At 49.3% G+C, this 26,853-nt stretch overlaps 1 protein-coding gene across 1 annotated transcript in view; it reads left to right on the top strand.

The window, feature by feature from the left end:
* KATNAL1 (katanin catalytic subunit A1 like 1) overlaps positions 1-26,853 on the top strand; it is a 386,354-nt gene that overhangs the window by 287,467 nt on the left and 72,034 nt on the right. Inside the window, exon 10 of the mRNA XM_085621654.1 lies at positions 16,583-16,709. Within this exon, the coding sequence (XP_085477780.1) occupies positions 16,583-16,709 (127 nt within the window). The remainder of the gene's footprint in view (positions 1-16,582; positions 16,710-26,853) is intronic.

The raw sequence follows: 26,853 nt of genomic DNA, 5'->3' as shown, positions 1-26,853 counted from the left end.
AGAGAGCGGTACCTCCTGTCACTTTTTGACTGAACTTTTTGAGTGACTTTTGTCAACGTCGTTTTTGAGTCTACGACTCCTGGTGCACGTAGGGATGCCCGGCTTCAAGGCTTGTGGTTCCTGTAGCCGACTGATGTTGTTTACGGATCCGCACATCGTTTGCCTCTTCTGCCTGGAGTTCGACCACAACCCCAAGTCGTGCTCTGACTACTGGTCCATGGCTCCGAAGGCTTTTTCAGGAGCGGTTCCGAAAGCTTCTTGAGCGCCGGCAGTCAGCTCTGCGCCGTTCGAGTCCGGGTCGCGATGGAGGGTCTAGGGACCGGTCGCGGAGCCATCATCACTCGTCTTCCAAATCTTCGCATTCAGGGTCAGGTAAGTCGAAGCATAAGAAGAAGTCGGGCCCCGCGGACTCGGTTGGGGAGCCTAGGCCATCTCGGCCGGTGGCTCCTGCGCCGCAGGTGCCCCTTGGATCCAGGCCTGGATCCGGATCGCCGCCGGTTGACCTTATTAGGCCTCCACCGGCGCCGCTTCCTCCAGCACCGCTACTGCAGCCGGCGCGGTAGTGCCCCGTGCCGGCGTCGACCCTGGCCTCCATCCTGATGTGGACCCGAAGCTGGACCTGCGTCGCCCGACCCCGGATCCGGCGCCGAGAGGGGTTTTTGTGCCCCTGTTAAATCCTGGAGTCCCTTTTCGGCCAGATTGGCACCCAGAGGATGGGGAGGAGGACTAGGAGGGGTCAGGTGACCCTCTCACTGATCAGCTAGACTCTGAGAAGGACTGAAGAGAGGAACTGGGGGATGCCAGTGGTCTAAACATCTCCCCTGACCTTGGCATGTTGTCTCCTCCTACCATGGCTACGGAGGAGGGAGCGTCCTATGCAGTGGTGTTGCATAGGTCAGCTTATGCTCTCAACCTCGAGCTTCCTACGGTAGCGGTCAGAACTAACCTCCTGACAGAGGTGCTTCAGCCGGCAGCGAGCTCTTCGGAGCCCCTGCTGCCGTTTAATGAGGCCCTTAACAATGTCCTTTTGGGCACCTGGTCCAGGCCCAAAACGGGCGCCCCCGTGGATATGATGATTGCCCGACACCACCGCCCTGCTTCGGGTGATCCCACTTTCCTCTCCCACAACCCCACCCCTGAGAGCTTGGTAATCCAAGCTTCCACTTCAAAGTGCACATTCCCTACCGCTCCACCGGAAAGGGAATCCAAGAAGCTGGATCATCTTGGGAAGAAGATTTTCTCTTCCGCCAGCATGGTACTGTGGTCGGTAAACACCGCATGTCTATTGGGCAGTTATTCCCACTCTGTGTGGGACACGGTTGCGCAGGTGCTGCCTCAGTGTCCGGAGGAGGACCGGACAGTGCTCTCCCAGGCTATTGCCGCTGGGAGGGATGCAGCGAAGTTTACCATCCGTTGTGGGCTTGATACCGCCGACTCTCTAGGCAGGACGATTTCCACACCAGTAGCCCTTCGACGCTACGCCTGGATGAAATCGACTGGTTTTTCTGGAGATGTCCAGAATACCCTCATGGACATGCCTTTTGACGGCCGTTGCCTTTTTGGCGACAAAGCGGACAACGCTCTAAAGAGTTTCAAGGACTCACAGGCTACGGCCAAGTCCTTGGGCCTCTCCAGCTGCCCTGCGTATTATACTTTTTGCCCCTTTCGTGGCTACAGAAGGGGTGTCCCACTACGTCCCGCCCAGAGCCACAGGCCTCAGCAAGTTTCCCAATCTTCACACATCAGAGGACGTGGGAACCACCGCCGTGGTTCAGGGGGCCAGCGGGCGGGCCAGTCCACCAACCCCCCCCTCTGCAGCAGCCTCCAAGCCTTCCCAGTCTCACTTTTCATGCCCATCAAATGCCAGTGGGCGGCAGTATACGCCATCACCTCCCCCACTTGCGCACCATCACGTTGGACAGGTGGGTTTTGCAGATAGTCCGAAGGGGCTACTTCCTCCCTTTCGAGGCTAACCCTCCAGCCATACCACCCCAATACCACCGTATGTTGAAGGATCAACTAGGCCTTCTCCAACACTAAGTTACGGCTCTCTTGGCCAAGGGAGCCATCGAGCGCGTTCCTGTCCGAGAAGTGGGTCATGGTTGTTACTCCCACTAGTTTGTGGTGCCCAAGAAGGACAAGGGCCTGCCTCCTATCTTGGATCTCAGGAACGTAAACCGTCCTGCTGGCCCACCGGCGTTACCTGCGGTTCACTGTAGGCCACGAGCTTTTTCAGTTTACCGTGCTCCCCTTTGGCCTTTTCAGCGCCCCTCGGGTGTTCATGAAAGTGATGGCGGTGGTCGCAGCTCATCTGTGCAGAACAGGGGTTCCAGTCGTCCCCTATCTCGACGATTGGCTGTTGAAGGCGGGCTCACTGCAGACTGTCGTCTCCCAACTCCAGACTACGGCCAACCTCCTGCGTTCGCTGGGGTTCACCATCAATGTCCAGGAATCACCCCTGATTCCCTCTCAGAAGCTCCTCTTCATCGGAGCGGTTTAGGACACAATGCAGTTTCGGGTCTATCCCCCCGAGCAGCGAGTCTGGGATATTCAGGCTATGATTCCGATCTTTCAGCCTCTTTCCCAGGTTTCGGTCAGGATGACCCTGAGGCTCCTGGGCCTCGTGGCATATGCAGGCTCTGCAGTGGGACCTGAAGTTCCAGTGGGCGCAGCATCAGGGGACTCTGTCCAATTTAATTTAATTTAATTTAATTGTGGGTTTATATAGCGCTAGAATCGACTCCCGGAGGAGTATCTCCGCGCTTCGACCGCTGGGGAACCCGTCCTGGCTCACCCTGAGAGATGGTCCCTAATGGGTATCTCTAAGGTGCGACCAAGCATCCCCGGCGGTCTGGGGGGGCCGTTGTGAAGATGAGGCAAGCTAATGCCCAGAGTTGCCGAGTGTGGTCCCTGACTGGAGTAGGCACCGAGGCGAGAATTATCGAGCCCGCTGACCCTGGTCCACGACCCTGCCGCGTCGGGAATCGAACCCTGGTCCCGGGCCGTCCTCTGCTTACGGGTCTGCCGCCTCTAACCAGTGAGCCACACCTCTCCAATTGCGTCCAGATCTCGGACGGCGCTGCACGACAATTGCAGTGGTGGCTCACAAGCCAGGATTCGGTCAACAGCAGATCCCTCTCCCTTCCCCAACCAGAGCACACAGTGGTGACGGATGCATGCCTTCTGGGATGGGGCGGCCATATGGGCGAGGCGGAGACCAGAGGCCTCTGGTCTCCGGCAGAGTCCGGGCTCCACATCAGCCTTCTGGAGCTCCAGGCGATCCGTCTTGCACTCAAGGCTTTCCTTCCCTCTGTCCGGGGAAGAGTAGTGCAGGTGTTCACGGACAACACTACCGCCATGTGGTACTGCAACAAACAGGGCGGGTGGGGTCCTGGACCCTATGTCAAGAGGCTCTCTGCCTCTGGACATGGCTGGAACATCAGGGCATATCCCTGGTGGTTTAACACCTGGCAGGTTCACTGAATGCCAGGGTGGACTAACTCAGCCGCAGGTGCATGATGGATCACGAATGGCGTCTTCACTCGGAGGTGGTGCAAGGTCTCTTTCGACAGTGGGGAGAGCCTTGGTTATATCTATTCATCAGCTAAGAGAACACGCAATGTCAGCAATTCTGCGCGTTGAAATTTCCAAGGCGGCACTCACTAGGCAACGCTTTTTGCCGCGAGTGGAGTTGCTTTCTGTTGTACGCCTCTCCGCCTATACCACTTCTGCCAAGAGTGCTGAAGAAGATCAGGCGCGACCGGGCCCAGGTCATTCTGGTGGCTCTGGATTAGGAACAAAGAGTCTGGCATCCCTAGCTGCTCAACATGGCCATTGATCCTCCGATTCGACTGCCTCTTCAGGAGGATCTTCTGTCGCAGCAGCACGGGACGGTCCTCCACCCAAACTTGTCCAGCTTCCACCTCCTTGCGTGGAGATTGATCGGCGGTAGTTGACGTCTTTTGACTTGCCTCACGAACTTTGTGATGTAATCTCGGCAGCCAAGCATCCCTCCACTAAGACGGTATGCACCTGCCAGTGGAAAACATTTGTGGCTTGGTGCACAGCAAAGGCTGTGGATCCCCTTTCTGCCCTTCTTTCTGAGGTTCTCTTGTTTGTCCTCTTTGGCCCAGCAGCGCTCTGCTCTGGGCACTATCAAGGGCTATCTCTCAGCCATCTCTGCCTTCCTTCGGCTTCTAGATCAGCCTTCTCTTTTCAAGTCCCCGGTTGTTAATCGTTTCTTAAAAGGCATAACTCATCTCTTTCCTCCTATTCCCTTCGTTATGCCTCAGTGGGGCTTGAATCTAGTCTTAACCTATTTCATGTGTGCTCCCTTTGAGCCACTTCACAACTGTCCTTTGAGGCTTTTGACTCTTAAGACTGCATTCCTGGTAGCCATCACATCTGCCAGAAGAGTGAGTGAGCTCCATGCTCTTTCATCCAAGTCTCCTTGACTGTCTGTACAACCGGACAAGGTGGTTCTCAGGACCCGTCTATCCTTCCTTCCCAAGGTTGTCACTGACTTTCACATTGGGCAGACCATCACTTTGCCCACCTTCTTTCCGCCACCACATCCTTCGAAAGAGGAAGAAAGGTTCCACTGTCTGGACCCAAAACATGCGCTTTCCTTTTATCTGGATCGCAACAAACAGTTCCCGGTGGATGATCAGCTCTTTGTTGGCTACGTAGGCTCCAAGAAAGGTCGGGCCGTACACAAGCGGGCTATCTCCAGATGGGTCGTTTTGTGTATCGAAGCTTGCTATTCACTGGCAAAGAAGGAGGCTTTATTGGGGCTGCGCACCCATTCCACCAGGGCGACGGCAGCAACTACTGCTTTGGGACGAGGCGTTCCTCTAAATGACATCTGTCAGGCAGCTATGTGCGCTTTGTTGCACACGTTTACAAAACACTACTGCTTCGACAGTCCAGTCCGGAGAGACAGCTTCTTTGGCCATTCTGTTCTCCAGGACATTCCGGTGTGATCTTGGTTCGCAGATTCACCTCCGGGGTTGGTATTGTTGGGGTATCGATTCTAAGGTAAGGAATTTATAACTAACGTGTTTCTTTCAGATGAACAAGTTACTTACCTTTGGTAACAATATATCTGTAAGAAACATAGGTTAGCTATAGATTCCTTACCGCCCCACCCATCCTTCCCGTTCTGCGAACTGATTTCAAGGGTTAAGGACATCCTTTCAGGGCCTTAGTTTTGTGTCCCAGTGGTCAGTGTCTTGCATGGCTCTGCATTTCTGGCGCAGAAAGTCGTATACAGAACTGACGTCTGCGCGCGAGGGCGGCGTCTTAGTAGATGCTGCAACGTCATTCCGGTGACCACGACGCCAATGACGGACGCGGAGCCGATCGACGCCACCTTTCTCCGCGCAGAAGTAATGCTGACGAAAAAACTTTTTGGATCCAGTCAGACGCCTGGGGGTAATTCTAAGGTTAGGAATCTATAACTATGTTTCTTACAGATATATCGTTACCGAAGGTAGTAACTTGTTCTTCAGTTGCAAATCACCTGGATCACCTTTTCATATTTGATTTTAATTACATCTTAACTTACTAGTCAAATATATTTAAACTGAATTCTAAAACTTACAAGCAACTCTCAGTAATATGAACACAATGCAATTTTCTTTTAGTTATCCTTGGTCTATTGCATTGTAGCTTCCTGAGTGATGGCGTGTCAGAGTAACTGATCTCCAATATCTACTAATGTGTTTTGTGTACTATGTTTTGGGTGAAACATGGCTGCTATTTGTCCAAAATAATGTGAACACTGAGCTGGGGTTGGAATTGAAAATAGGCTGATTGTTTTAGTACCTTTGCCAGGAGGGTAGCCACTGTCAATTTTTGATAGAGTCTAGACAGATAGAGTCCAGCCATAATGAGCTATTCAGTAACTTAGCAACACATTGTATAAGGCACCCTGAAAGGATCATAGCTGCTAGAGCTCTGAAATAATGTGTATTCCTTCATGTGGTTGTCAGGGCTTGAAATTGACTTCCAGTCAGAGGTGGAAATTTCATTAAAGTTAAACATTGATGGGAGAAAGCAGGCACTCCTGAATGATACTTGTTGATACAGATATTTAAGGAAGACTTCACTGGGGACTCTGTATTCAGTGCTTAGGTGGGAAATGTACTTTACAGTCATAGACTCCAAGAAGTGGTTCAAGCAAGTAATGGCAGATGTCTGCCTTCCCTTACATTGCAAGGAGCATTACTCCAGGGAGTTCTGGAATCCAGCAGTCCCCATGTCAAAAAACAGAAGGTTTCTACAGTTTTGAATTTAATCTGTTTCAATATCCTGGATTAAGGAATTTGAAAAGTATGTAGATGATATAGTGGTAGTCGATATTGTGGACACAATATTTTTGTAGGTTGATGTTTTGGCCACAATATTGTGATAATACCACCCTCTGGACATCTGTGGGCTGCACTGTCTTCTTCATTCAGTTCCTTTCATCAGCAATTTACTTGCCTGTATCATTTCGTAGAGAGACAATACCCTCAAGGTTGTACTCCCAGTCTCTGGACTAGACATGGGATCATATTAATAAATCCCCACTGGTCCTTCGGAGGCCAACATATAGGAAGGAGTTGTACTTTTTTCAAAACTCTCTTGTTTTCTATTTTGTGACCTGTGAGGTTTGGTAGCTAGGGTCTTGGGCCACATGGGGTAGTAGCTCCCAGGGACTCTAATTATCGGGAGCTCTTTGATTTTTTTAAATGCCTGTATATATTTTTATGTGTTCACATGTGAACTGGTTTGTGTTGAAATGTGAGTCAGTTTACAGGACTAATGAATGTCAGCAAATATTCCTTCCTATAAGTTGAAAGCAGAGAGGGAAATAAAATGTACTTTGAACCTTTTTGTAAAGCCCCTGGTGATTAACAACACAACGCAAACTACAAAGAAAACAATGTATTGATGAGTGCTGCGAGGGAACATTGTCCTGGGATTTATTTTGCGTTTCTTCACTTTTTTGGTACCCTTTGGTACTGACAGAAGCAGCAGAGGCACCCGCCGGTGCCCTGGCTCTGACAGCACGGGGACCATGAAAGTGAGCCTGCCGTGAGGGAAACGGCCAGCTTTTGGGGCATAAATCAACATGCAGCTTGCCTATCTCCTATAGCGCCGCCGTGAAGGGAACGGCCACCGGGCAAAACCACAACTCCTAGCAGCCTCTGCCACTGGTGCCTGCCGCAGAAGTCATCTGGCAGCGCCTGGGACGCATATAAGCGCCGTTACAGCCCCGCAGCGCGGGACGCGCCACACAGTCCTGTGACTCTTTATTTTCTAGTGAGCCTGCCGTGAGGGAAACGGCCAGCGTTTGGGGCATAAATCAACTTGCAGCTTGCCTTTCTCCTATAGCGCCGCCGTGAAGGGAACGGCCACCGGGCAAAACCACAACACCCAGCAGCCTCTGCCACAGGCGCCTGCCGCAGAAGTCATCTGGCAGCGCCTGGGACGCATATAAGCGCCGCTACAGCCCCGCAGGGCGGGACGCGCCACACAGTCCTGTGACTCTTTATCTTCTAGTGAGCCTGCCGTGAGGGAAACGGCCAGCGTTTGGGGCATAAATCAACTTGCAGCTTGCCTATCTCCAATAGCGCCGCCGTGAAGGGAATGGCCACCGGGCAAAACCACAACTTCCAGCAGCCTCTGCCACAGGCGCCTGCCGCAGGAGTCATCTGGCAGCGCCTGGGACGCATATAAGCGCCGCTACAGCCCCGCAGCGCGGGACGCGAGCGGGCCGCGCCCGGGCAAAGCCCGGGCCAAGGGCGGGTCGTCCTTGCCCGTCAAAGACCGAAGGAGACCGGACCGGGCCAACCCCCTGACATCCAGTGGGAACTGTGAGTACCATCTATAATTCGTTCCTAATTCTAACATTTGACTATTATGGCAGCCAGAAGGGGTATGAAACCGACACCAATAGGGCTTGCAGCTGGGACCCTAGATCAATCTATCACGAGAGCATCATCGGTATTGGAACGTGAAATTGTAATGACGGAACGCCGTCTGTTCCAGGACCCGGTCTTCTTAAGGAGATCTTCCCTGGGCCCTGTCGCACAAGCATGCTCACCTGGTCCTCCCCAGCTAAATACAGCTATTGAAGAGATTCCTATTAACTTATACTCCACCGGAAACAATCTACCAGACCAGGCGGATGGGCTAACCCAACTACTATGTGGGCAGACCATAAACACAATACCTGCTCAAACAAAAGTGAGTATAAACACTCTGGACAAGATAAGATGCAAAGAGGGTGCTTTCCCGAAAAGGAAGAGGGCTGGTGCCTCACTTCGGGGTAGAAAACCTAAACAGTCTAAACACAACACCTAACCGGAACCCTTTATCGTAGATCAACCTGAGTTTAGCGCTCCTGTGGTTTCAACAGTGAAGGTGGCTTTTTTACGATTAAATTCAAACCCTACTAATATTATTAATGGACTCCTCTTATACCGGCCTCCAGGCAAGACTTCACAGTTCTGCAACAAATTGACAGAGCTGATAACTCAGCATGCACTTCGGTATAAGAAATTTCTCATTTTAGGAGACCTCAATTTCCACTTTGAGGACCATAATTGTAAGGAGGCACAGGCTGTGATAGACGTTCTGAAATCACAGTCGCTCAAACTGCAATCTATATCCCCGACGCATCAACTAGGCCACCTTCTAGACCCCATTTTTGCTAACTGGGAAGGGGTTAAAGTTGCCACACCAATGCAAATTATATGGTCTGATCACTACGTTATTCCATTTGAAGTTGAATTAGGCCCTCAGGAACACAGCAGGAACAAACCTAGGCCTCTGAAACGTAGAGACTGGAAGAAGTTTACGCAGGAAAACTTCAGAGCCGCTCTACTTAAAGAATCCCCGCTTCCCAGCGATACCCTGCTTAAAGCATGGGATGATTATGAAAAATGGTTGTCTAGGGCTTTGGACATAGTCGCGCCATGGACACTCAAGCCCCCTGCCAGGAAAACTAAGACCGCCCCCTGGTTCTCTAAAGAACTCAAAGATGCGAAAGCCAAATGTAAAAACACTGAACGTAGATGGAGGAAAAACTACAACCCAGAGGATAAGCTGAGCTATAAAAGTGAATTAAAAACATATCACAAACTCGTTAGAGCAGCCAAAGGCGCTCATTTCAAAGAACGTATTGAATCTGCTAAATATCCTACCAAGGAACTTTTCTCGATCTATAAGGAGCTTACGGTTTCAACTAGACTTGAGGCCCAAGATACCTTCTCTAATGAACTATGCGATGACATTGCAGATTATTTCACAAATAAAGTGGATTTAATACACGCCACCTTCACAAGTAGCACGCCGACCAATTACTCTGTAGTGAGAAATGATGCTGCTACCATGTCCCCTCTGACATGCTTTAGAGTTCCTGAGAGGCTAGATCTACTTACCATCGTTAACGGTATCCAGTCCGGCTCTCCCCTTGATGTGATTTCTCCAATTCGCTGTAAGGGAATCTTTGATTGTATGATCGAACAGATTGAACACCTGATTTCTCTATCTTTTCAAGAGTGCCATGTGCCTAACGTCTGGAAAATGGCACAGGTTTTACCCCTGAAAAAACAGCCTAATATACACATTTCCCAGCTACAAAATCTCCGCCCTATCTCTCTCCTCCCCTTCTGTGGAAAAGTTGTGGAGAAGGTAGTGAATAGTCAACTTATGAAATTCATTGAGGAGAACTCTCTTCTCCACTCCACACAGTCAGGTTTTAGAGCAGGTCACTCTACAGAATCGGCAGTTCTCTTCTCCACTGAATGTCTGAGGCAACTTGTAGATGAGAGCGTTGATTCTATTAGATCTCAGTGCAGCTTTTGACACCGTGCTGCACTCGACGCTGCTGTCTCGCCTCTCGGACTTGGGTGTTGAAGGATCAGCCCTGAAATGGATAGAATCCTTCCTAGAAAACAGGAGTTTTCAGGTAAACTGCCCTCCTCACAAATCGTCTCTTCGTAAGCTGAGACCTGGGGTTCCACAGGGCTCAAGTCTGAGCCCCACGCTATTCAATCTCTATATGGAGCCCCTAGCCCATATTGTGGAAGCCTTTGGTGTGGATATCGTCACGTATGCTGACGATACCCAACTAATAATTAAACTTACCCACAATCAGGTAGAAGATGCCAATAACTTCTCAAACTGCATGCGGTCTGTGGCAGGATGGATGAACCACAACTGCCTACGCCTTAATGGCGATAAAGCAGAACTGTTAGTGGTCGGAAAATCCCCCTCTGCCTGGTCGCCGGCCTGGTGGCCTACAGAATTAGGTGCGATCCCCCTGCTGGCGGACTCCGTTAGAAATCTAGGTATATGGTTGGATGCGGAGCTTTCATTTAGGCAGCAGGTCAGCAAAACTACAGGAAAATGTTTTGGAATATTAAAAACACTTCGTAAAGTCCTCAACCTGCTCCCCATCAGTGCCAGGAAAACATTGATTCATGCCCTAGTCACTCCACATTTGGACTACGGCAATGCCCTACTCCTAGGACTAAGTAGAAAAGGCATACACCAATTGCAGTGCGTCCAAAATGCCGCCGCACGCCTGGTACTTAACCTTCCACGCAGGGCATCCGGAATAATGGCATTACATAAACTCCACTGGCTCCCTATTGAGGAACGCATCCAGTTCAAAGCACTTTGTTTTGCCCATCGCATTGCCCAGGGTAAAGGTCCTGGTTACCTGCGAAACCTTCTCACAATCCATCGCCCCACCCGTAACCTCCGATCTGCTGGAGCGATGCTATTTCAGCTTCCTCGCGTTCGCAGGGCCAGGATGGGAGGTAGCTCCTTTCGCTTTCTAGTGAGCAAGCACTGGAACAATCTCCCTCTTGACTTGCGCATGGAGCCTTCCGAAATTAGATTCAGACTTAAATTAAAAACTTACCTTTTCCCAAAGTAATTTTTGTTCCTTGTAGCCTAGGATCTTCCGCTCCGGACCTCGGCCTTTTTCAGGGAGCTATTAGCATTTCTTAGTGCGGGGACACACCGTCTTGAGTGTAACCAAGCGCTCTAAAAGTGGCTTTATTATTATTATCATTCTATAGAAAGCCCTGTTAGGAATGGCACCGACTCTATATCTACATGCTCCTTCGACTTAGATTTATTGGTGGGAAAACTAAGTATGGTTTTATCTTCTGTTATTCAGCCCGTGGAGCAAAGACTGAATTCTTTAGATGAAAGGCTGGGAAAAATGGAGGCACTGCTTGTGGAAAACATGGGTCTTCGAAATGATTCATCAGCTATCCAAGCCCAAGTCAAAGCTCTGGCCACTTCAGCGAATGTCCCGCAGACTCAACATAAGCCAACACCTATTACTCTAAATGATCGATCCATATCGACCATCATTCAGGGGTCAAACATGAGTTCCAGCATAACTGGCCTTAAAAATGGCCCCATAGCTGTGAAAAAGGCACAGCCCCTGTAACCGGTAAACCCTGTAAATATTGAAACCCCAGGAAAAGAGTCCTCAAACCAACCCTGGGGAAAAGACGTTCCTCCAGATCTACCATGCATCAACTTACCTCCGGATTGTGCTCCGTACGTGGTTGTCCTTACTGGGGTTCCAAAGTTGACGAATGCTAGACATGAATCGTACGAGGAACTTAAGAATAAGACGATGCATTGGTTGAACACCCATAGACCCTTGCCTAGATCCAACCAAAGCAAAATCTTGTTTGTTAGAAGGGTGGGGTGGGTGGGTTGTAATCCAAAAAATGTGGATGGGGACTGTGTAATTATTAATTTTGAGGATTATAGGGCAGTTGATTATGTATGTAGTAGGTACCAGACAAGCCCTGACACAATTATTAAATCACTGAGGCTAGACCATTTTTATCAAACAGATTATGCTCATCATGCCACCAACTATAGGATTTACGACCTATGGCCCCAGCAAGAGGACTACTGGCACTATGTAGACAGAAGTAGGGGTGGTCAGGTTAGGGGTGAAGTGTTGGGCTTTCCAGTAAACAATAGATATAGTTTGCTGGATCAAGTGGATTGACTTCATATGCCCCCCAGACCCATATCGGTCCATCGAATGGATGTTAATAAAAGGGAGGAAGGTTTGAAGATTATCAGGAGGGATTATTTGGGGGTGGCGAACACCGTAATCAACCCTTTACCCTCTACTGAAGCAAGAATGATCCCCAAGGGAAAATCTTATGTAACCTCAGGGGAGCTAGGGGATGGTCCACCTCCCCCTGTGATTGATAACCTTATCCCTGTGCCGCAACATCAGATTGTCCGCACGCACTTGGATCAGCATTTAGTCGGTCCTGGGGTGCGTGGTCTTGCCAGGCTTGGCCAAGAGGGAAGTCCAGGAAACAGGCAGGTATTGACAAAGGGGACCTTAAAATTTTTATCTTGGAATATAGCGGGCCTCGCATCCAACTTAGATATCCCGGATTGGTGTACATTCGTGGATTTACACGGGATCTGCTTATTCCAGGAAACGTGGGCGGTAGGTTCTACCCATAGAATGGGTTATGTAACCTTTGCGGATCCTGCAATAAAAGGCCCGAGAGGCAGACCGTCAGGGGCGCTGTGTATATGGGTGGGTGTCCATCTTGGATTCACGTTGAAAAGGCTAGAAACAAATAGTCCTGATCTCACGTGTATCCTGATGTCTCACAAAGAAACACCCAAATTGGCACTCATTAATATATACTCACGGCCAGTGCGATCGGGGGGAACATCCAACACCTTAGATAAATTAACCACCCTATTGCATTTGCTTGGGGGTAACGCCAATCCTGTAAAAAATTGGACAGCACTTGTCCTTCAGCTGACTTCCCTCACCTATACGTTTTCTATTAGAGCCTGTAACGGTCGATTCCAGAGTGACACTCCAGCTCAGCAAACTTACAGTGACATGGGGCATGCATCTGTAATAGATTATTTTTTGGCCAGCTTGGCTTTGTGGCCTAAAATCATAGACCTTAGTGTTCCCTTTCGCACTGAAAGTGATCATAATCCCCTGATAATTGAGATGGATTTTTAACTAACCAGGGAGGATAGTGTTATGATGATTACCCCAAGTAGTGACTTAAGAATAGTGCAAGGTGGGAGAAGAAGCCGATGGGCTGCCGTGAAATTGTCCACTGAATCTATGGCAAAAATATATCGAGATGTAATCCCCCTGCTTGAAAGGGTAAACCCTACCCTTATCAATTCCTTGGATATTGATATGGGTGAACTTACGGGTATCCATAGGGAAATGGTCTCAATATTAAAGGACACCTTCTATAAGACAGGTCTTGCTAAGCCTAAACTTAGTAATGATGGGAACCCATGGTTTAATAGGTGCTGTAGGGATGCGAAAGCGGCTCTACTGTTGGCCCTGAGTCAAGGCAATAGACTTTGTGTTACAGAAGCCAGGCAGGCATACAAGAAAATGCTAAGTAACACAAAATTAGAATGGGAGGCAGATCGTTGGTCTGCTATTACATCTGCACTCGTGGCAAAGGACCCAAGGTCATTCTGGAACCTTGTCCATACTGTAAAATCAGAGGGCAGGACTACAATTGCGCCAAACATCCCTGAAGAAGCATGGTCCTCTTATTTTAAAGATCTTTATTCTCTCTCCTCTACACTTATAAGTGAGCCCCCACCAAGCCTATTGGCTCCGAACCCCATGTGGTCAATACAACCATTCACGTTGGTCGAAGTCCAGTCGGCCATTTTAAGCATCCAGCCGAACAAAGCACCGGGAATGGATAGGATCCCAGATGATTTATATAGAGAAGAACCGACAGTTTGGGCCACATACCTTCAAGTATTATTTAATGCGATATTGCAGGGGTTACCACTTCCAAGTACTTGGCTGGGGGCGGAGATAATTCCCATTCATAAGAAGCGTTCTCCGCTCCAACCCTCTAATTATAGGCCTAGTAGCCTTATTGATGTGACCCAAAAAATGTATGCCAGGCTCCTGTTACAACGTTTACAGGCTTGGTCTAATGATAACAACATCTTGACCCCGCTTCAGGCGGGATTTAGGGCTAAAACATCAACAGACCAATTATTCCGGTTGCAGGTCCTTCACTGGAAGCATGTGGTCTTGGAAGGGGGTAGTCTATATCTACATTTGTGGACTTAAAGTCCGCATTCGACATGGTGGACCGGAACCAGTTATGGACCATTTTATTATCAATGGGGGTTCCGCCATATTTATGTCATCAGTTTAAGATCCTACATGAAGGCACTTTTGCCAGAGTTCGTATTGGCAGGCAAGGTCAGTTAACCGGACCATTTCCGATTGAGAGAGGCATTAGACAGGGCTGTGTGCTTGCCCCGTCCCTGTTTTCCCTCTTCCTCAACGGGCTTGTTGAAGATCTCCGTGCCATAAACGACATTGACTCCCCCAAATTGGCCGCCCAAAGATTTCCTGCATTAATGTTTGCGGATGACACGCTGCTGCTTTCTAAATCCCCAATGGGGATGCAGCGGGTGTTGAATCAGTTTGCCAAATTCTGTAATAAAAGGAACATGGTGGTCAACATAAATAAGACCAAGTACATGGTTTTTAATGCTAGTACCGTTAATTGCCCCCATCCAATGATGGAAGGCAGACCCCTCGAAAGGGTTCCAACTTTTGATTACCTAGGTTTAACCTTGAACGACAAAATGGGGTGGGGTCCTCAATTGGCCAAGGCCAATTTAAGATTAACCCAGGCAGCTGGGGGTATCCTAAAAGTGCAGAAGAATTGTACCCACAAAATAATAAGTGCCCCCCTTGAAATCTTTAGAGTTCAAGCCAGGGCATCATCCCTTTATGGGGCGGAACTCTGGGGACATATATAAGCAAGTGACCTATCTATAACAGAAAATAATTTTATACGGCAACTACTGGATTTGCCAAAAAGTACTCCCTTGGGCCCGCTCAGATTGCACTTGAATATTCGCCCAATCGCAGACGCTATTGCTGCTCGGCCCCTACTTTATTGGAGGCGGCTGTGGAGCACCCCTGAGCTGGTGAATTACAAGGAGGAGCTCAAAGTAGTCATGGCTTCATCAGGATCTGGTAGGATCCCTTGGCTAACATTTGTAAGACAATCACTTACATTGACTGGGCTCGAGGATCTCTGGTTAAACCCGAGGTCTCCTGCCCAGCCATTTCTAAGAAAACCATGACATGTGTTGTAAAAGACTTTAATCTAAGGAATCTCTTCCGCTCAGTAAAAACTTCAAGCCTAACCGACATCTTTTTGGATGTTGAGTCTTTTTATAGCATTGAGCCGGAGATTGACGTAATACAACCCACTTTGGCGAAGAAGCTCTACTTGCAATTCAGATATGGCACCTTGCCTTTCTACTCTAACACTGATAGGTGGACAGGGGGTCCGGCACGCCCTTGCCCAGTTTGCCGAACTGAGGAAGAAACCACTGTACATGTTATCCTTTTCTGTCCAGCATATGTTAACATCAGCAGGAAATGGATAATTCAGTTGTGTAAAAATCTGGGTGTAAAGCAATATTTGTTTTTTTTTAGGATTCTAAAAACTGATACCAATGCAGTGATTGTGTCTGCAGTTGCCAAATATTTGCTTTCTATGTGGTCAATTCAAAGGAATTTGATAACTAACATTGCTACACATCTGCACTAAGTTTATTGGATAATGAGAGAACAGATTGTATTTTATTTAGCACAATAACCATTGTTTTAACAATTTTAGAGTCCTAGACATTATTTAAATTTTTTAAGTCTTAAAGGATATGTTTAATAACCTAGCTATACAACTGTGATTATATGCATGAATCGTATTGACTGATTAACTTACTGTATAGAATTGTTTTTATTCTTTTTTATGTGCTTTTATGGTAAACCAAACCGCAATAAAGCTTGAATCATGATGATGATGAAAATGTCTTGTTCCCAAACCAGCAACTTTGGTTTATGATCCTTGCACACTTTTACATTTCTTAATGAATAAGACTATTTCCATACCGCTGGGTTTTTCTTTGATCTTCCAAGGACAGGGTGTGCATATCCTGCCACACATGGCCCTAGAATTTTAAGGACAAGTACAGCCAGTTCACTAATTTTGTAATCATTGATATGCAGTAAAGTATCTCTTAGAGTCAATCTCATAGGAGCTGATCTTGCAGATTGCAGATATGATGGCCATTAGGTTTTTTTGTGTCATAGCCAATCAGATTTGATTTTCAGTCACATTTTGGTCCTTAAATCTGTTTTGAAACCCAAGAAAACTGGCAACAATTTTAAAGTTGGATGAAGTTCTCCCTTCCTGCCAAGTTCGCTGTAAATTGGTCCGGTAGAGCCCTTGAGCAAATTTAGTATGGGAATCACAAGTTCAGACCCCAGTCCCCTTCTCTATAACTATTACCCTTCTTGACACATTTCCATGAACCATGACAAAATAATTTAAGGGAGCAATTGGTATTTTTTTGCTGATTTGTAATATTGTGCCAAAGTTATTAGCTATCAAAAACAGTGAGCTGATGAATGACATTGTGTTTTTCCCAGTAGTAGCCTTTTGGCTTTACCACCCCATTAGTGTAATACATTTGTTTAATGTTGCAGCAAACGGAAGAGCAGAGCTACTAAAGATTAATCTCCGTGAAGTTGAACTGGATCCAGATATCGACCTTGATGTTATAGCTGAAAGGATTGAAGGCTACTCTGGTGCTGACATAACAAATGTGTGCAGGTATTCAAATTTCAATCACACAATGTTATTCTTTTGCACTTACCCTCTCTTTTGTACCCCACGGACTCCACCTACCTGTTATTCTGCCATTATAACTTGTGGCCTGCATGTTTAAAGTACATCAGTGCAGTACACATTGAACTTGTGCAATATCTCATTAGAGCCTTTACACTACAGGCCACATGTTTTATAACATCCTCTTTCACATATTTACCAACCTCCAAGTCTTCACACTCCAAATATCTCTCACCTCTCCCCTTGATTAATAATCTTTTTTGTCAGGTACATTGTGACAATAATAGAGGACAGAGGTGTAACGCGCTCTTCTGCAGCCCCTGGAGTGTAGGACGGCCCCAACCGTCCGTCCTTCAAGGGTACTCCAATCAACACAAAATTAATTAATATTTTTGAAGGTTGGAAGACTCATGGGGCCCTAATCATATTCTGTAGGGGTGTGGTGGGAGGCTAATCATTTTTCATTACAAAACTGGTAGATCAATCTCAGATGCACCACTGCTCATTCTCATCCTGTGGACTATAATACACGTGCTCCTTGGTGCTGGCAATCATGCACTTCTGTGTCAAGCAGACTTTGGCTGACAGTGTACATTGTGAAAAAGGCCTTGCAGGAAGGTAGCTATGAGCAGACCCCTGCAGCCTCTGTGCTAACCAGTGTGATCTCTGGGTGGATGAGTGCACCATGTCCCCTTCCTTTACCAGGGTATTATATCATAATGTAATTTGTATTCGAACCGGCGCAGTATCCTTCGTTCCCGGCGCCAGGGTTCGGATCCGCCGCACTTCATGAATGCGATGTATGGTATTTTTACCAGAGCCACATGCCCCTCTGGAGCACCTTAGGGTCCCATGGGCCCTTTGGCATTTAATTTGGGAGTGGCTCAGCATTATATGCCGATGGCACCGTCATGGCAGTTTCCGGCGCCGAAGGTGTGAACGCCATTTGAGCAAGTGGTTTGGATGTCTCTTCAGAAGGGGATTTTGCATTACAGAAGGCTTCTCCTTCGAAGGATGTAGCTCTTTATCATGTTGTCATCGAGAAGGCAGTTGAACTGTGTGGATCTACAGCTTCCTATGGCTGAATATAAGCCCAATCTTCTAACAGAGGTGCTTCATTCTCCTTCTGCTGTGGTGGAACCTCTTTTACCCTTCAATGATGCCCTAACGGAGCCGATTTTAGAAGTTGGGAGTAATCCTCTTTCTGCTCCTGCAGTTTCTAGATCTGTTTCTAGAAGATATAGACCGGCACCAGGGGACCCTGATTTTCTTTCTTCTCACCCGTCACCTCAAAGTTTGGTGATTCAAGCTTCATGTTTAGAACAGTCGGTAGGTTCTTTTCCTCAAGTACCGGCTGATAGAGACTCAAAAAGGCTTGAGCAATCGGCAAAGAAAGTTTTTTCGTCTGCCAGTATGGCATTAAAATCCACCAATGCAACTTGTCTATTGGGTAGATATATTCACGCCATTATGGACTCTGCTAAGCAGATTCTCCCTAAGCTTTCGGAAGAGGATCGGAGCAATTTAAGTGAGGTCTTGATGGACTCTCAGGCGGCTGCCCGCCAAGTAATCCAGTCGGGTCTGGACACTGCAGATTTGGTGGCAAGGGTGATGGGTTCGTCTGTTGCTACTAGGAGCAATGGATGGTTAAGATCTTCAGGATTTTCACCTGATGTGCCAAGCTGCTCTTTTGGATCTTCCCTTTGACGATTCTAAACTCTTCGGGGAAAAAGCTGACTTGGCGTTGCAGATATTTTAAGGACAGTAACGCCACAGAAAAATCCCTGGGTTTACAGTCTCAGTTAAGAGGGTAAGGTTACAGAAGATACCGTGGTTTTGGGAAATCTTCCTTTCGTTCCTGTCAGCCTCAGCAACAACAGCAGCAGCAAAACCCTCTGTATAAATCCTACAGAGGTAAAGGCAGAGGTCGCCTTCATGGAGCTGGACGACATCCCTCTTCCTCCTCCTCCTCTACCTCCCCTCCCCCTCCCAGTAATGCAGGAAAGCAGCCCTAGATCTGCTATCCTGGATTATGTGGGTCCTCAGGAAGGCCGGCTTACCCATTTTCTACAAGACTGGAAATTAATAACTTTGGACCTTTGGGTTCTAGATCTTGTGGAAAATGGGTACGCCCTTCCCTCCTCCTTACCCTCCTTGCCAAGGGTTTTGTACGGAGGATCATTTGCTTCTCCTTCAGAAGGAGGTTCTTACCCTGTTACAAAAAGGTGCGATAGAGGCAGTTCCGGAGCAGGAAAGGGGTCAGGGATGCTACTCCCGGTATTTCCTGATTCCCAAGCAGGATGGCAGGTTACGTCCTATCCTGGACCTCAAAATCTTGAATCTATTTCTCAAGCAGGAGAGGTTCAAGATGCTCACTCTAGCGCAGGTTCTTCAGGCGCTGCAACAAGAGGACTGGATGGTGTCCATCGACTTGCAGGATGCGTATTTCCACATCCCAATCCTGAAGTCGCACAGGAAGTATCTCCGTTGCACGGTTGGGTCGCAAAATTACCAGTTTGCGGTCCTTCCGTTTGGTCTTACTACTGCACCTTGAGTCTTCACCAAGGTGATGGCAGTGGTGGCAGCCCATCTCAGAAGGTTGGGGATTCTGGTTTTCCGATACCTGGATGACTGGCTTGTGAAGGCAGAGTCTCCAGAGATGGTGTGTCGTCATCTGCAGGTAACAACCCAGCTGTTGTACAAATTGGGTTTTTCAATAAATGTACCCAAGTCTCACCTGGTGCCCTCACAGCGCAACCTGTTCATAGGGGCAGTACTGGATACCACTGTGTGTCGAGCATTCCCTCCTCCTCAAAGGATTCTCGACATACAGGAAATGATTCCCTTGTTTTACAATGGAGCGGTTGTTCCAGTTCTGAAGGTCCTTCGCCTGCTCGGTCTGTTTGCTTCCTGCTTCCTGCATCCTGTTGGTCAACCATGCACACTGGCACATGAGGGCGCTCTAGTGGTGTCTCCGCAGGCAGTGGTATCAGCACAACGGAGATCTCAGGGAGTCTATGAGGATCTCCAGAGAAGCTGCAGCGGATCTGTCTTGGTGGAGCGTGGAGGGCAATCTGTCTCAAGGAAAGCCTTTCCATCTTCCTCCATCGGTGGCCACAGTGATAACGGATGCCTCTACCCTAGGGTGAGGAGCACATCTGGGGGATCTGGAGATCAAGGGTCTTTGGTCTCCAGAAGAAAGGTTGTTTCACATCAACCTTTTGGAATTGCGGGCTATACATTTGGCGCTCAAGGCCTTTCTCCCTTCCCTTCACGGTCAGTCGGTTTCTAGTCCTGACGGACAACACTGCTGCGATGTGGTATGTCAACAAGCAGGGAGGAGTAGGGTCGTACCGTCTCTGCAGAGAGGCGTTGCGACTCTGGTCCTGGGCTCAGGACCATCGGATTTGCTTGATGGAAGATCATCTGGCCGGGGTGCTGAACGGGCGTGCGGGCAGTCTCAGTCGGCAATTCTCCACCAACCACGAGTGGAGGCTTCATCCAGAGGTAGTTCGACACATCTTCCGGACGTGGGGGACTCCTCGGGTGGACCTGTTTGCCACTTTCGAGAACGCGCACTGCCTGTCATTCTGCAGCCTCCAGTGTCCGGGGCAGGGAGCGTTGGGGGACACATTTCAGTTGAGTTGGGGCTCACAACTACTTTATGCGTTTCCTCCCATACCCTTGATTCCTCGGGTTCTGAGAAAGATTCGCCAAGACGGGGCCCAAGTTATATTGATCGCCCCGGATTGGCCAAGAAGACCTCTCGTCACACCCTCCGCTCAGGGTAGACCTCCTCTCTCAGATGGAGGGGCAAGTTCTACACCCCCACCTCCAGAGCCTGCACCTTCATGCCTGGAGATTGAACGTGGCAACTTGAATTCTTTTTCTCTCCGCCTGACATGGTGGACGTTATATTATCGGCAAGGCGACACTCCACCAAGTCTGTCTATTCATACAGGTGGTCTAAATTTGTTAAGTGGTGCGGAGAGAAATCTATTAATCCCTTAAAAGCTCATCTATCTGATGTTCTTTGTTTTTCTCTTCATTTGGCCCAGCAGGGTTTTGCTGTGGCCACTGTAAAAGGGTATTTGTCAGCTCTGCCATTCAGTGCCACAGCGCGAATGCTCCCTGTGTAAAGATGACATGTGAATTGGTATATCCATGATTGGCTTATTTGGTTTGCCTGTTAGTCCCTAGTAGCGTGGCCTGTGTGTGCCCAGGGCTGGTAAACCAAATGCTGCTGGTGGGCCTGCAGCGCTGGTTTGCGCCACGCACAGAAGCAGCTTGTAAAGTGTGTCTCAGACCTGCCACTGCAGTGTCTGCATGCAGTCTAGAACTGCCATCTTGGCTGTGAAGTGCACCCACATCCCAGCCCCTGAACCTTCCCTGGGCATCATGTAAGCCACCCCTATGGTAGGGTGTATTGTATGTGTAAGGTAGGACATGCTCTAATGTGTGTAGCATGTCCTGGTATTGAATTACACCCAATTTCGTTTTTCACTACTGTAAGGCTACCTGTTCTCCATAGGCCAGAATGGGAGGTTTGGCTATTACATTCTATAGTCCTAACTGACCCACAGAACATGGTAGAAAAACGAATTTAGTATGCCTGAGCTCAGAATATTAAAATACATCTTTTAGTGAAATTTATTTTTATATTCTGTGTTTGAAAATACCACTTTTAGAAAGTAGGTATTTTCTTGCCTTCCAGTGTGCTCGGCTGTTATGTGTTTTGGCTGTCTGGTTTTGGAGGGACAGGGCATGCTGAGTCAGACCTGGGTTGAATAGAGAGATCTGCACTGGAGTATGGGGAGGAGTAGCTCCTGGACCTGAATAGGGCTGTGCCTGGCAAGGTGAATGCTGGCTCCACCTCCCACTGTGCGTCTGATGGCAGAGCCCCTCTTTCTGAAAGGAAGGATGCAGCCTGGTAAAAGTGCTCCAGGGCTGGGCAGAACTGGTTCTGGCTGGGTTCAGTGACTTGTGACTCTTTAGAACAAAGACTTTTGGGGTATAAATATCTGTGCTGAAACCCCTACAATTTGTATTGCTCCTGGACAACAAAAAGAACCTCTGTCCGTGTAACTGAAGGAATCTGCAGGAGAGGACTGTCCTTGTGCTTGTGTGCTGTTTCTTGGACTAGCCTGCAGTGGTTACTACTGGACTTGAAAGAAGAGGAAAAGGACTTTGAAGGAACTTTTATTTTTGCTACAGCAATCACCCAAGGGTTAGAAGAGAGCTAGCCTCCTGCTGGAGTCTCAGGCACATCAGACTCCACCACCAGCCTCTTGTTTCCTCCAGCGAGGATTTCTATCTGCAGGTGAGGCTCCTGTGAGTTCCAGGGCCTCTAGTTCTACTGTTGAGAAGAGAGTGCTGAAAATCGTCGCTAACACCCGTTAGCGAGCCGCTGCAGCTGAAGAGCGTAAGGAAAATCATCGCGCTGCTGCCGCTGAGTGCTTGGTACCGGAGATCATCGCATCACACGTTTGCGGGCTACCAAATGGTCGCTAACCCGAAGATTATTGCATCTCCTGTTTGCGGGCCTCCAAGTGCTCGCTAACCAAAGATCATCGCATCGAGTTAATTGCTTCACGACATCGCAGCGCGGACGCCGAGCGTCCGCCATTTTCATCGCATCAGGATCGTCGCTCCCTCGCGGAGTGTCATTTCTTTTCATCGCAACAAGATCGCACACGAAACAGGCTCAGTGCATCATCCTCCCTTCGCGGCACGGATTTCAACGCATCGTCGGCTTAGCGTGGAGAAGTTTGTCGCTTTGTCCTGCACACAGATCAGCGCATCATCCTCCCTTGCGGCAAGGATCCAACGCATCGCTGGTCACGCGTGAGGAAAATCATCGCTACAACTCCTTAGCGACATTTTGGTTGCTTTGCTACAGAATCCAGGTAGTTTGTGAGTAAAAGGGTCGCAGAGACCACTGCCTTGAACTGAACTCCTCTTTGCACACTTTGAACTATTTTTGCAGCATTTTAAGAGTAACCCTATTTTCTAGTACTGTGGCTTTATACTGTTATTGGTCTTGTGTTAAGTCTATATATAAAGATACTTATTTTTTATAACTACTTGTGTGGTGTCTCTTTGTAGTGTTCTTCACTGTGTTCCAGTGTATGGTCATAAATGCTTCACACACTGCCTCTGAGATAAGCCTAACTGCTCGTGCTACGTTACCACAGGGTTGAGCAGGGGTTATCAAAGGGTGTAGCCCGCTTACTCTGACTTAGGAAGAAGGGTCCCTACTTGGACAGTGGCCAGCCATTGCCAACTAGAGACCCCCATTTCTAACAGACCATATATGCTGAAAGGATGGTACTTAGGACCAGGGCTGCTTTTCTGCCTAAGGTTGTGACTCCCTTCAACCTAGGTCGGTCCATTACCCTTCCTACTTTCTATCCTCCCCCTCACCCTTCCAAGGAGGAGGAGAGACTTCATCGTTTAGATCCAAAGAGGGCAATTAGCTTCTATTTGGACAGAACAAAGGACTTCCGTCAGGATGACCAGCTCTTTGTTGGATATGCTGGTCGTATGAAGGGCAATGCGGTGCACAAGCGCACTTTATCACGATGGATCATCTTGTGCATCAAGATATGCTACTCCCAGGCTGGTAAGGAGCCTCCTGTAGGCATTCGAGCTCATTCCACCAGGTCTAAATTGTCTACTTCTGCATTGTCTAGAGGTGTTCCTGTTTTGGTCATCTGTAAGGCCGCAACTTGGGCCTCCCTCCACACTTTCGCGAAGCATTACTGCTTAGATTCCGAAGTGAGGAGGGATGGCCATTTTGCGCGTTCTGTTTTGCAGGACTTTTTGGTATAAAAGGGTGGACACCCACCTCCGGGAGAGGTACTGCTGTGGGATTCTATTCATAAGGTGAGGATTCCACAGGCAGATATATCCATCAGAAGAACAAGTTACTTACTTTCGGTAACGCTTTTTCTGGTGGATACAGTATCTGCCTGTGGATTCCTCATAGACCCACCCACCTCCCCGTTGTCCACCCTTTTATACCATAAAAGCTGAGGTTTTAGTTTTTTTGACGTATTATGTCTACTCAAGACTTTGTTACCTCTGCTTGTTTACTATTGTCTTGTTTGAAGTGCAAGCTTTCTTCTTTCTTTATACACTGAGTGTATTTGTGTGAATTCTGTATACTATGTATATGTTGTCTCTATGTCGGTCCACCCGTTTTGCCTCTGTAGCACGGAGAAAATGGGTGGAACTGATGTCATCACGCCGACGTGGTCTTCTTATGGCTCCTGTGATGTCATGCGGAGTCGCTTGCGGAGCCGTGACGATGTGACGACCTCGTCAGCGCAGAGAGCTACGAAAAATTTCCGGAATGCTGGCGCATGGGGGAATATTCATAAAGTGAGGAATCCACAGGCAGATACTGTATCCACCAGAAAAAGCGTTACCAAAGGTAAGTAACTTGTTCTTTAGTTCGGATTGGGATACAATTCAAGGCCTTCAGCATGATGATGACAATGTCAATGATAAGGTGGGAGATAAGTTGCTACCTCTTTACTGTGGACCTCCAGAAAACTTGTGGCTTTGAGAATCCCAATATGAAATTGAACACTCTATTGGGACAGGCAGTGGTGGGCCACAGATCCCTGGTGGTACTTAAACTACTGTGGACTCTGCTTACAGAAATCTTGCAATTTGTCTATTCTACTTCGGAGCCTTCGCTACCCTTCAATGAACCCTTGACAGAAACATTGGTGACTGCATGATTGAACCATAACAACAAAAGGGCCCCTCTCTAACCAAGGAGCAAACAATAAGTCTTTCAGCTGCGGAGGTTACTTTTATTAACTCCGGACCTGTTCAGTTAGTGAAATTTTCCCATTTCTTGAATTAAACCATACACCTCAAGTGGATTATGCCAACTTTTACTCATATACCACAATCCTTTAGCTGTATCAAAACAGTTGAACATATTCTAGAAAACAAAAGTGGAGCAAAGCATTAAGGCGTTTGCATTGCATAATACACGGAACACATTACTACAATAATCTGAAAGAAACACGTTAGTTAGATTCCTCACCTTAGAATATCCCCAGGCGTCAGACTGGATCCGGAAGATTTTTCGTCAGCAATACCCCTTGCGCGTCGCTAGGCGTCGTCTGCGGCTCCGCGTCCGTCGTCGGCGTCGTGCGCCGGAATGACGTCGTCGGAGTACTTAGACGCCGCCCTCGCGCGCTGACGTTAGTTCTTCTTTTTTCCGCGCCAGTAAGCGCAGATCCGGGAGAGCTACCCCTTTTAGTCTTTTTTGACTACGTTTTTTGATCCTTTTTGATCTTGGCTCGACTCCGGTGCCGGTAGGATGCCTGGTTTTAAAGCCTGTGCTGACTGCAACCGCTTGATGTCGGTTACGGACCATCACCGCCGTTGCCTTTACTGTTTGGGCCTCGACCACGACGCGGAGTCGTGTTCGGACTGCAAGGCCCTGACCTCGAAGGCTAGACGGGAGCGGTCCCGTAAGCTTCTCGAGCTTCGCCACTCGGCTCCGCGCCCCTCTCGATCCCGGTCCAGGAGGAGGTCCAAGGATCGGTCGCGGAGCCGCAGCCGACGTCATCATCGATCGTCTGGCTCCAAGTCTTCGGGTAAGTCGAAGCACTCCAAGAAGTCCAAGAGGCGACACCGCTCTTCGGACTCCCCTCGACGGTCGCGCGACTCGGCCGAGGGTCAGGGTGGTTCCACCCCCGCGGCTCCAGCGGAGCCGCAGGCGCCGCGCATGTCCCCATACACGCTGATCCCTGGGACTGACGCGACGCCGGCGGAAGTCAGTGCCTTCCTCTCGGCCATGAGGAACCTGGCTCCGCCGTCGACGCTCGCTGGCGCGCCTTCGGGCCCCGCGGACCCGACTGGGCAACCTTGCCTGCCGGCGGCTCCGGCGCCGTCGACGGCTCCGGCCTCGACGCCGCAAGTGCCCGAGGGACCCGTTCCCGAGTCCCCGCCGACGCCGGTCGACCTCGTCACGCCTCCTCCGCCGGCGTCGACACCGGTACCACCTCCGACGCCGGCTCCGCTCGGCGTCGAGCCCCAGTTCAGCCCCACTCCGGGCCCAGCGCCGTTACGGCGTCGATGGACGCCGCGTTCGGCGCCGCTGGAGACACATTATGTCTATCGTCCGGCTCCGATCCTTCCTCCTGCTTACCAGGAATCGGATGACGGGGGCGAATGGGAGGGGTCCGAGGATCCTATGGCCGTTCAGGCTCAGCTGTCACAGGACTGGGCAGATGAACTGGGGGAGGCCAGTGGTCTGGATACCTCTCCAGACACTGGATTTATCTTTCCTCCGACTGTGGCTTCGGAGGAGGGTGCTGCTTTCTCTGTGGTGCTGCGCAAGGCGGCCGCAGCCCTTGGGCTCGAGCTACCTGCCGTAGCTGTGAGGACTAACGTCCTCACTGAGGTGCTTCAGTCTGCAGCAAGCTCCACTGAGCCTCTGCTGCAATTCAATGAGGGCCTCATTGACGTTCTGCAGGGCACCTGGTCCAAGCCCTCCACAGTTCCTCCTGTGGACAGGAACGTCGCCAGGCGCCACCGCCCTGCTCCGGGCGACCCCAGTTTTCTGTCCCAACACCCTACCCCCGAGAGCCTGGTTATCCAGGCTTCTACCTCCCAATCCTCCTTCCCAACCGCTCCGCCGGACCGGGATTCCAAGAGACTGGAACAGTTTGGCAAAAAGCTGTTCTCCTACCTTAGTTTGGGCCTGCGGTCCTTGAACACCGCCTGTCTCTTGGACCGTTATTCCCACTCTCTGTGGGATACGGTGGAGGACGTGCTGCCCCTGTGTCCGGAGGAGGTCCAGACATGACTTACCCAGGCTCTGGCCGATGGGAGGGATGCAGCACGACATGCTATCCGATGTGGGCTTGACACTACGGACTCGCTGGGTAGGGCGATTTCTACCACGGTGGCGCTTAGACGTCACGTCTGGCTGCGGTCCACGTCCTTTTTGGGTGATGTCCAGAGCACTCTCATGGACATGCCCTTTGATGGCACTCGCCTTTTTGGTGAGAAAGCGGACAGTGCGCTGAATCGCTTTAAGGACTCCCGGGCTACGGCCAAGTCCTTGGGCCTCTCGGCCCCGCGGTCGCACACTTCCGCC

The sequence above is a fragment of the Triturus cristatus genome, chromosome 8 (genome assembly GCF_964204655.1).
Source record: "Triturus cristatus chromosome 8, aTriCri1.1, whole genome shotgun sequence".
Taxonomy (NCBI): Eukaryota; Metazoa; Chordata; class Amphibia; order Caudata; family Salamandridae; genus Triturus; species Triturus cristatus.
Note: the sequence above shows the minus strand (reverse complement) of the source record. Positions and strands in the feature narration are given on the sequence as shown.